Genomic DNA, 12093 nt, shown 5'->3' on the forward strand with positions numbered 1-12093 from the left:
ATTTATCAGGAATTTTAGGAAAGAAAAATCAACAACAATACGTGAATATAACATAATTATTTCATAAATGTGTCACGAAAAGTCAAGAGACTGATATTCAGAAAGAGATTCCGGTGATGACGAAGAAAATGTAAGCTGAGAATCATCTTTAGATGATTCAGGTAAATCAACAGTGTTCTTTGAGTTCGCTCCAATATCAAAGAGGTGACCCTCATTTGTTAAATCAAGACTATCTTCAGATGTTATGTTATCTCCTGTACACACTAACGTATCGTCTTGCGAGTCTGTTAACGTAACTGAGTCAGTGTTTAAGCTCTCATCACCGCCTGGTTTTATTGTATTATCAGATTTATCAAAATTCTTAACTGACATGATGTTTTGAGAGTCTGCTAATGTAAACATGTCAACAATTACGTTGCTATCTTCTCCGTCCTTTGTCAAGTTATCAATATTTTCAGTTTCACACGTAAACGTTAAACTACATTCATGAATGTCTTCATTTTGTACTGTATTACTTAAAACGTCATTTGGAATTTCTAGGTCTGCTGCATCTAATGTACTTAGCTCCACATCTTGACTGTTCAGTGCAAGTGGACTACCAAGATCTAAACTTTGACTGTTAGAGCATGAAAATTGCAAGTTACTATCAATAGCGTCTGATCCATTTCCCATTTCAAGTTCCATATCAATGGTTTTCTGGTTATTAGATACATATGTTACTGAATGATCCATGTTAGACAGAACTTCCCTATTGCTTTTGTTACTATTATTTACCACGTTTACACTTATTTCACAGTTTGTATTGCTTAATTTGTCATCATTCCCCATCACACAAACATCTAATCTGGCTCTTTTTAACGGATTGTCTGCATCGACATTTGTATCTTCATAGCACTTTATCCTTTTCAATGGCCTCCTTGCATTTAAATCTTTGCTGTCTAATCTAATAGTGGTGTCAGCAACATTGGTTACCATTTCGTGACAATTTGGGCTAACACTATTTTCACTTTCCTTTCCAGTGGGACTAAATTCCTTTTCATCTTCAATCTGAACTTTTGTCTTGGAATCAACCGTGACGGTCATGTTGTTGTACAGATTCTCCTGCTCTTCATCAACTGGTATACTGTCTGTACTTTTGTTCCTACTATTTTCTCTTCTATCCTCTTGCAAGTCCTCTTTTACACTTTGTGAAGATGATCTTCCTAGACAATCATTACTTTTAGTTGATGCATTTAATTTCTGAGTTTGACTATCATGGTCAAATATGACTTCAACTTCCATTTGAGGTTCTGAAAAAATATTGCCACAAAAACCTTTAAAATAAACTGTGAAAGGGTTTTATTAAGTTGTCTGTGATATATTGTATCAAAGTTGACTGTAATGGTTTTAATAAGTTGTCTGTGATATGACATATCAAAGCTGACTGTCCAACAGATAAACAAGGTCAACTGTGCAACAGTTGGCTATGCAATGTATTATTACAGTTGAATGTGCAATGGCCTATCACACTAATTAAGCACAAGTTGAACAAGGATTGACTGGAGTGTGCAATGGTAAAACAGGTATTACTGTGCAATGCCTATAAAAGACCTGAGTATTCAGGACAAACTGTGCAAGGGATTAGCAGTGTTGATTGTGAAAATGTTTGTCAGGGTTGATTTTGATTGAAAGAGTTTAACAGGGTTGACTGTGCAGGAGCAAAAGACAGACTGTGCAAGGATTTAACAAAACTGACTGTAAAGGGGTTAAAACAGGACTGATTCTAAAAGGGTTTAACATGACTGGCTGTGTAATGGTTTAACAGGATTGACTGCAAAAAGGTTTAACAGGGTTGACATGACTGACTGTGAAAGGGTTTAATAATGTCTACTGCAAAAAAGGTATTACAGGGTTGACAGTGCAAAGGAAAGGGTTTAAAACAGGACTGACTGTGAAAAGGCTTTAAAGGATTAAATATGAAAAGGTTTAATAGGACTGATTGTGCAAAGGTTTAACAGGTCTGATTTTTTTCTCTGTTTCACAGAACTTAATATGCATTGGTTCAACATTTCTGACTGCACATGGGTTTTCCGGGCCTGACTATGCAAAAGTTCAACAATGCTGACAGCAAGGGCTTAACAGGTTTAATTGCAAAAGTGTTTAACAGGACTGACATTGAAAGAGATTCACAAAGCAGACTGTGTTAAGAGTTAAACAAGGTTTACTATGTAATGATCAAAACAACCCATTATAACGTTGACTGTGCATATTGGAACTAGTATTTCCTACCACTATCACAAATCATTTGATTCTGACGAAATTCGATTATTTAAAAAATAGCTACTTGTTGTTTATAATCAACTTGATGTAATGGTAATGGTAAAGACAAATGAACAGAACAAGCTCTACCTGAATTAGCTGAGAAGAAGTCAATCAGGGACGACTGTTTGGTTGAAGTAAATAACTCTTTTGGAGGAGGAGAATGGGTAATCTGTAATGATGATTTTGGTGGCTTTAATGTTGATGACCTGGTTTTCTTTAACCTCGGCTGAGGTCTTTGTAGCTAAAATAGAATAAAGCAAAACATGCCTATACATAAAATCATGTAGCAAAGACAACAGATATATCTAGATGTTCAAACTGGCTGCTATCACAGACAATAATTTAAATCAACATGCAACTAAAAGAGAGAAAAACAGAATCCCTAAAGAACACCCTACACAGCAAAATTGATATAAAGTCCATATTACAACATAGCTTTTTATAATAAATTTCACAGTAAAATTACGTTGCAATTATAACTTTTATCTATGTCCTTAAAGGATTTCTTTTTTCTTTATACAATGAGAATACATACTTTTCAGATGAATACATAATGTAAAGCAGTGATCACAGTAACCAGGAGAATGTAATACATGTAATATGATTTTATTTATTATTTCCCATGATTTTAACCGATAAATCAGTTTGTGAACCCTAAAAACCCAGTAACACCTTGACTTGTTTATATCATCTTTATACATGAGTATTCAGTAATGCAAAATCAGAAATTAATTTCTATTTCAATCACGGATTTATATTACATAGTAATATAAATCCGTGTTTCAATGAATGAAAGCCGATTGAAGATAATTGACTGGTTTCTATTAGCCGGTTATATATGTATAGTGACCCCGGTTAAAAAAGCTTAAAACAGTTTATACAGGGCCATATAAACATGTAACATATAGAGTATGCTCTCAAATAGTAAAGTCAAAGTTTAAAAAAAGCCTTAACTCAAGTCCTTTAATTTGTTCAAGTGCGCACTTGCCATCAATTTATTCTAAACCAGACAGAAATATTGTCATTACATGATACATTACTAGATCTAAATTATAAAAAGTCTAACCTTCTTTTTGTTTTTCGTCGATAACCACCCGTCAGAGTCCATAATTACCGACGTAGAATATATACACAAGTCCTGTGCAAATGGCGAATATTAATCAAAGGGAGGTCATCGTGTATGATTTTCGTTACCATAACACTTGTTACGTATGAAAGATACGTGTTATAAGGGATTCTGTCATGCTAAAATTTTGCGAAAAGCCATTTGCTTCATGATAAATATAAACCAATAAAATATGAATATATTTTTATGATATAATTATGATAATATGTCAAGATTTTAATAAAAACAGAGTTTATAATTATGGCTTGTGTTCTTTTACATGTTAAAGTTACATTAAATAAATTTCATAAAAAAGAAATAGCGACATTTCATTAATAAATTGGGTTTCATATCGACTCCAGATCTTATTTTGGTGTCCAGATAACCAAAATGAGTTTAATGAGCATACAAATGTGCAACCTCATTGTGGCGAATTCGGAAGTACAATTTCTATTTGCATGAGAAACTCCGCCTTCAGGTCATCCGTACATCAATATTAAATCAATAAACATGACTATAAGTAGCAGTCCTATATTAACGGTATATTTTCGCATTGTAACGGATATTTTCATACAAATTTAATCTTTTTTATGAGATGATTATTTTTTCTGAACCACAGGCCTAGTGCACCGTGAAGCTTTAAAAACGGTAAAAGTGTGTTTGCACAAGAAAATCTTATATTTGCTGTGTTCCGGATAGCAACTATAACACCGTGACGTAGCGCATACACGAGCTGATTATATTCTTCATTTGCATGTTAAAATTCGTATACGAACTTTAGTGTTACCGTGGGTTTTCCATATAAAATCCTAATTTATGAACAATATTTGATGAGATTTACAACGATACTGTTAAAAAGGTTAATGAAACTGTATAATGCTTGTTTTTTAGGCCGACGGCAAAAATATTTTAACATATCTATTTAATGTAGCTTTAATTAAGAGAATAGCAAAAATATACATTCAAAGCTAAAAGCAATCATTTTAAAAAATGGGTCCTTACGCAACGGAAAATGCTTTAATGTAGTCAATCGAAAATTAGGGGAAATTTTGACACGCTACAAAATACTTGCTTCAGTCATGGAGCTAAATATAAAAAAAATAAATATAAATGTATACTTAATGTGCTACAGTACTTGATGATCTTGATCAACGCGTTTCTTAAAATGTTTCTACAATTAATGGTGCTGGGACAAAAATAAATTTTGGTCCCACCTAGCAGGGTCTTTTGAATAGAAAGCCCCAGAATTGAGTTAGTAGCTCTAGGAAAAGAATCAAATTGGCTTTAGTTAGATAAAGCATTCAAGGTCAAAGATCAATACCATTTAAGGTCAAAATTGAAAATTTAAGGACAAATTATGCTTCATCTAATATGTTATTCTTTACATAATAAAATTGATAAACATACTATATGAACGTGAATATTTTATTCTTTTGCTCTGTCATTACACAACAAATGTCATGTGATAAGGTCACATAATTTATATATCATGTGTTGAAGCCTATTTTACAATGTTACATCACGGCTGTAATTAAAGCCGTGGTTATATGCTATGATAATGTACTTTGAAATTTCAGGCAAAATAATTTAAATGCGTTTCCAATACAAGTCTATGTAAAATAAATAAAAACCAGGGTTATAGATCTAACAAGTTAAATCTAAGGGACATAATTTATCTATAATGGATCATAAGAGTATATTACTTACCTTTTATCTATGTTCCCGCCGTGTAGTAAGAACAGAACAGAACAAATATTTTATTATTTTCAGACTTGAGCATATGCTCCTCATCTTAACAGAAATACAGTATATATCAAGGTATCACATAAACATTACAAAAGTATTAACATTCTTATATAAATATATATACACATCAGTACATACTTATTTATCATGAGAGTGATATAATATAATGGTTATTTATACAAAGTCGGATTACAATTATATTATTTTCTTAAGATATCGAACAATTGTTATCCCGCCAAGAGAAATGCACTTGGCTACTAAGTATTTCTAGAGCAATATTATATTGAAACAAAAGCAATAAACTATAGTACTTCTTTGGAATATAAAACTATTACAGACTCAAATAATTTATACAATGAGACTATGTTAACAAATTACTCCTTATTTTCAATGCACAATTCAGATAGCAAGCTAGATTGTCCAAAGTGTGTACATTCTTTGATTTAAACAACTGAGTGAGTTTAAACACACTTGAGATTTAAAATTTTAATAGTGTACATATCGTGTTTTTTACAATTTTAAACTTTGTACATGTTAAAATAAAATGAAATTCATCTTCAATTTCATTTGATCCACATACTTCTCAAACTCTCTTGCTCCTTTCTATTATATTCTGTCCGTATCTATCGGACTCAATACGTAGTTTTTGTGAGATAGTCTAAACTTTGTTAAAACTTGTCTACACTGATCTAACAACACTCGGGTAATCCTCATACACGAAGTCTTGTTTAACATTCTTATAAACAAATAGTCGAACTACTATTCCAGTCTTGCACAAAAGTATCTATTAAACGCTGCCTAAAACATGTAATGAAACAGTTAATTAATGTCAACATTTTGTGGTGATTCCCAAATATAGCCGAATCCATAGCTATATATAATAATTTCTTTACGTTATGAGCCCAGTTTATTTTTTCATCTTCCAGCATCAAATCATAAATTTTTCTAATTACGCAATTTTTCGTATTCAAAATTCTAAGCCAGAATTTAATAATTCTGATATAGCGATTAATATATAAAGTTCACCGTATACACCAACATTACTAGTGGACAATTTAACATTTAGAATATGTTTGCAAAATTTAAGATGTATTCTCTCCATTTCTTGACATTTTGTATAACCCCATACTTCAGCAGAGTAATTTACAAGAGCTGTCGGTAGGACAGCAAAGCTCGACTATTCTTAGTGCTTGATAGTAAAAAAAATGCTTGATACAGTTACCTCCTCCTATTTACAGGTTGGGGTCATGATGGTGAACAAGTGTGCAAAGTTTCAAAGCCATATGTCAATGGACTTTGAAAATATTTGAACTACCACAAAAACTTTAACGTAAATTCTAAGTCGAAAAAGGGGCATAATTTTGTCAAAATGCTTGATAGAGTTACCTCCTCCTGTCTACAGGTTGGGGTCATGATGGTGAACAAGTGTGCAAAGTTTCAAAGCCATATGTCAATGGACTTTGAAAATATTTGAACTATTACAAAAACTTTAACGTAAATTCTAAGTCGAAAAAGGAGCATAATTCTGTCAAAATGCTTGATACAGTTACCTCCTCCTGTCTACAGGTTGGGGTCATGATGGTGAACAAGTGTGCAAAGTTTCAAAGCCATATGTCAATGGACTTTGAAAATATTTGAACTATTACAAAAACTTTAACGTAAATTCTAAGTCGAAAAAGGTGCATAATTCTGTCAAAATGCTTGATAGAGTTACCTCCTCCTGTCTACAGGTTGGGGTCATGATGGTGAACAAGTGTGCAAAGTTTCAAAGCCATATGTCAATGGACTTTGAAAATATTTGAACTATTACAAAAACTTTAACGTAAATTCTAAGTCGAAAAAGGGGCATAATTCTGTCAAAATGCTTGATAGAGTTACCTCCTCCTGTTTACAGGTTGGGGTCATGATGGTGAACAAGTGTGCAAAGTTTCAAAGCCATATGTCAATGGACTTTGAAAATATTTGAACTATTACAAAAACTTTAACATAAGTGGTTACGCCGACGCAGACGCCGACACTGACGCCGACGCTCGGGTGACTACAATAGCTCTACTTATTCTTATCGAATAGTCGAGCTAAAAATAGAAACACAAAAAGCGTCAAAAAGGCTGCACATAGTTTTTGGTGTAAAATCAAAGTCTTTAGTATTTGATATTAAGGTATTCATTGCTTTAAGCGATTTTCCAACTAGCATTTGTACATTCGAATCAAAACGACCGTTAGAATTAAAGACCGTGCCTAAGTAATTAAAGTTATCCACTATCTCCAGACGATTTCCGTCATAAGTCCATTGTTCGCTATTTTTCAGTCTTCCCCTCCGTCGAAATACCATCACTTTTGTTTTGTCAATGTTCACTTTAATCCCCATCGATCACAGTATGTAAGAAGGTCATTTAAACTTTGTAGAAGATCTTCTATCGAGTTAGACATTAAAACCATATCGTCGGCGTAGAGAAAGAGGATTAACGTAATATCTCCGAAATCAAGACCACTGCCTGGACGAGAGCTTAAGTATAATTCTAAGTCTTCTACAAACATTGACCAGAATAATGGAGAACATATTTCTCCTTGCTTTAGACCTACTAGTATTTCCATGAATTCGGAGTATTTATTTAAGTGTTTAACACGGCACCTCACTTGATCGTACATTGATCTCACGATTCTTAACATTTTACCGTTAACACCTAATTTATATATTTTAAGCCACAGTGCATTTCTATATACGCTGTCGAAGCATTTTTTCATATCAATGAATGTTGCATAAAAACGTTTTCCACAATTTAAACTATTTTCAATTAATCCGTGAAGACAAAATATTGCGTCTGTTGTAGAGAAACCTTTTTTAAATCCAAATTGCGAGTCGGTGATGATGTCATTTGCCGCGCACCAGTCTGTTAGTCTAGTATTTATTACAGACGTAAAAATCTTTGATAACACGCTTACTAACGTAATTCCCCTGTAATTATCCAAAACGTTTTCGTCACCTTTTTTGAACAATGGAATGATAATCCCCTCCATCCAAGTTGACGGAAGTAAGATAAAAGTTTTTATCTCCATTGGGGCGGATCATTAAGCTCCATACGCTAGCATGAGTACAATTTTTGCTATTTTTACTAGTTTTTTCTTTGCTAAAATTAAACGTAAGTCAATATCCATATCGCAGATGAATTCCGCTTAATGGCCACCCAAACAAAAAAATACATCAACAAATTATATCAAAATTGTGAATAAATCTGGAATAAATCATGTTTTCCTGATTTGTTAATACAATTTGTTCATGATTCATTAAATGAATCATAAATAAATTGTGCTTATACTGGAAAGAAAAGACCCCATTTATTATAGATTCATTATAAAAGTCAGATTTATTAACCATTGATTACAAACATAAGATATATTCAATACAATTTATTGCAAATTCATTACACTTGAACTGGAATGTATACAATTTATTCATGATTTATTGGAAATAGAACTTTTCCCGACTGCATTTAATACCATTTATTACAAATTCATTACACTTTAAAGTTCTGAGATATTCACAAGTTGTTCATGATTCATTAAAATCAGAGATTTTCCAGGATTTATTCAATACAATTCATAACATATTCATTGTACTTCAGATGTTCATAATTTGCTTAATCATAACAGAAATTTTCATTGATGTAGGTCCTTTTGTTTTACTGTTCATAACAACTAAACCCCTCTCAACTATACAATTTTATTTTTTAATTTCCCTTTACTCATTACCGTACTTGTTTTTAATCAGTCACTGGAAAATATATATGGGTTTTTCAAGTCTTTTAGTTTAAGCATCACCATATTATTAATTCCATGCTCAGCGCAAAACGTAAAAAAAGAGTCAATTATACAAACTCGTTTTACTGTTAAATATGTTTAACTAATTTGCATGTAGATTTTATTTTTGAGTGATCAAGATCAGTTTTTGTCTTTCTTATTGTTAATACGCAATCTGATCCATACCCACGGCTTTTTATGATTAGATCTATCATTATCAGTAAAAAAAACTGTCGAATAGATTAACGTATTATGCGTAAAAAGGTAAAATGTCGTAAAAAGCGACTTAATTCTCTCGGACTTAACATCTGTTGTTAGTTTATTGTTTTGAACAGCATGGCTCCCAGCCGCACGATTAAACGATAAGATCTTGCAGGGAACTGCAGCCTACTGAGCGCCCCCTATCAGCCGACAACAGAACAAGATTTATAGGAAACGAAATTTTTTTGCCATTTCGGAAAAAAGATATCTTACCATACAAACAGTTTTCTTTCTTTTGGATATAACTAATGTCAGAAACAAACTAACTTACAACAGATTTTGTCATTGCAGCTGCAAAATTAAGAACTTCATACAATACTATAGTAGCTAGGAATAACATTTCGTTTGCATTAATTCTATGCATAGGAAAAAGGCGGTTATTTTGGAAGATGGAAACTTGTGGTGTTACACAAAAATATGGATAAAAAACAATATCAAGGCATCTAGACTACTGATAGATGGTATACTGATAGACGGTAAGTTCAAAATTTTCTTTTCGTTCTGCATAGCGTTTTTAATAACCTTCTATAGATGTAAATCATATGTATTATGTAAGTTGGCAAAAAATAAAATTTACTGGAGTAATGTGCAGATTAGGATAACGATCGATTCGCCCCATAACGACTCGCCCCATTTTAGTGATGATTCGTCCCCCCTAATGGCACCACCTTAATTAAACATTTTTTTATTCATTTGATTTGGATTGAAAAATATTTATGATACAAGATACAAGTTTTAAAATATGCACGCATGTACATGCATTGTTTATGGGGAAATCTATGTACAGCCCATTTTAAAAACATAAATCTGCATTGTTTCACACTGAGCTCATCTGCACATTTGAATGCGGTGAAAAATGATGTTCCTTTTTATTTTAAGTGACTTCATTTACTTAGTTATCTCGCAGAAAACTGAAAAGAGCAGCCAAGAAAGGACAGAACGTAAAAATCAGCAACTCTGATGAGATGGTAAAAAGCAGATAAACGGGAGATAATAAAATGCAGATGGACGGCTTCTTTGATCGTGAAGAGTTTGCTATTTAAGTTATGGGACGAGGGCATTCCAAGGAAATGACATATATGAGTCTTTGAAGCGTAAGTATATAGGGCTACATATATATTAATCAATTTAAAAACGACAATGTGCTTTTTAAATATTAAGTACTAGTAAATGATAAAAAATAATACTTTTCAATCTGAATTTTGTTCATGTACATATAGTAATTCAATGTCATAGCCTTTCAATTTCGTTTTAAATTTAATTGAAGCAAATGGTAAAAAACTGGACTTGCTACAAAATATTTGTTCATTCCTCTGTTGAAAATGAAATCGAACATTCACCCGTTTGTTTTATCAACAAATAATTATCTATTATCAGACTTTGTGAAATATACTGCTAGTTTTTATTCAATAGAACATGAACAGTCCAAAGTGGTTGAGTCCTTTAGTGTATTTGGCTTGAGTTGAAATTCAAATTCAGATTGTATTGCAAATAGAACAAAAATATATTATACTTTTTTCAGAGTGATATGTCAGAAGTCTAAGTTTAAATTTTAAAATTTTATTTATAAATATGATACTTTTTATGAGAATAAATTTTTTTTTATATTTCAGAGTATGCCATTCATTGCCTCAGTATAGAGATTCAACATTTAATGATTATAGGAATAAAAAAGGTGTAGCCCCAGACAGACATTGAAAAGGAAAGCAAAGATGTTTTAAGACTGACATAAAGCCCTAGTTTCTAAAACTAGAAATATATTCCTAACAGCAAGCACGAATATTTCCAGAATTATTACCCTTTACTTGTTTATCTGACATTACCTGTTTTATTTGCAGGGATATTTATGAAATGAGCTATGCACGTACATTATGAGTTTTCAATGTTATGATGTGGTGGCATAGATTTTTTCACAAATTTTAATCTTGTTGTATGTTCTTGATTAATCTAGTCAGCTTTTGTATGTAAAAAATAAAAGAAAAATAAATAAGATTTATCAAGATATGTTATTATTATTATTTTCATATTTTTCTCCGGAATTGACACCATCATTGGAACCTGCATTTATTCAAAATCCATTAGATGAATATAAGCAGGCAAGCCTGATTTGTTAATGATTCATTAATACATTGAATTTCGGTTTATGGAAGAAGAAAAAATACAATTTATTAGTGATTCATTAACAATTTATTTGCAATTCATTAATGAATCAGTTGGTCAGCGAACCTAATTTATTGCCAATTGATTAACCTGATTTGTTGATAATTCATTGACTAAGTCAAGAAAAGGACCAAATTCATTACCCATTTGTTAACCTGATTTATTAACAATTTATAATAAGTTGGTAAATGGACCCAATTCATTACCAATTCATTTCACTGATTTATTAACAATTTATTCATAATGCATTGGCTCATTTGCATGTCATTTCCATCTATTATAAATTGGGAATAAATGGTAAATTTGTTTATCATTTATTATACTGATTGATTCCTATCTTTTTTTTGTTTGGGCAGTAACAGTTCATTTTAGGTTGATTTATGCCAAGTTAGCTTAATAATACGTCAGTGCCACGGAGTTTCCGACGAGACAATGTGTCTTCCTGTACAAATCTTTTTATTATTATTTAATACTATTTGAAACAAGGGGATCACTTTTGACCCCGTGGGTAAGACATTTCTTCATTAAATTTGTAGAAAATCACTACGTTATCTTCTACCTTTGAATAAATTTCTGCAATAAAATTAGGTTCTTAATAAAGTTTTAAAGTCAATTTTTCGATGTGTCCTACATAATAAATTACATGCTAATTCACATAGCATTATAGATCCCCATTTTACAACGTCACATGCCATGGAGCTAAATTGTATGTATATCTGTTC

At 31.9% G+C, this 12093-nt stretch overlaps 1 protein-coding gene and 1 long non-coding RNA gene across 2 annotated transcripts; one reads left to right on the forward strand and one right to left on the reverse strand.

Moving 5' to 3' along the window:
* LOC132724900 (histone-lysine N-methyltransferase, H3 lysine-79 specific-like) lies at nt 1–3426 on the reverse strand. Its single transcript, XM_060709886.1, has 3 exons — nt 3368–3426; nt 2389–2542; nt 1–1289 (listed from the first exon to the last, which is right to left on the reverse strand). Exons 1-3 carry the CDS (start codon nt 3407–3409, stop codon nt 73–75), a joined length of 1413 nt encoding a protein of 470 aa, XP_060565869.1. The 5' UTR covers nt 3410–3426; the 3' UTR covers nt 1–72.
* Nucleotides 3427–8346: 4920 nt separating this feature from the next.
* On the forward strand, nt 8347–11639 carry LOC132724890 (uncharacterized). Its single transcript, XR_009624975.1, has 3 exons — nt 8347–9687; nt 10108–10305; nt 10825–11639. It is a non-coding gene; the product is annotated as an uncharacterized LOC132724890 (long non-coding RNA).
* Nucleotides 11640–12093: the final 454 nt, after the last annotated feature.

This window comes from Ruditapes philippinarum, unplaced genomic scaffold (assembly GCF_026571515.1).
Source record: "Ruditapes philippinarum isolate M1 unplaced genomic scaffold, ASM2657151v2 ctg713_1_1_1_1, whole genome shotgun sequence".
NCBI lineage: Eukaryota > Metazoa > Mollusca > Bivalvia > Venerida > Veneridae > Ruditapes > Ruditapes philippinarum.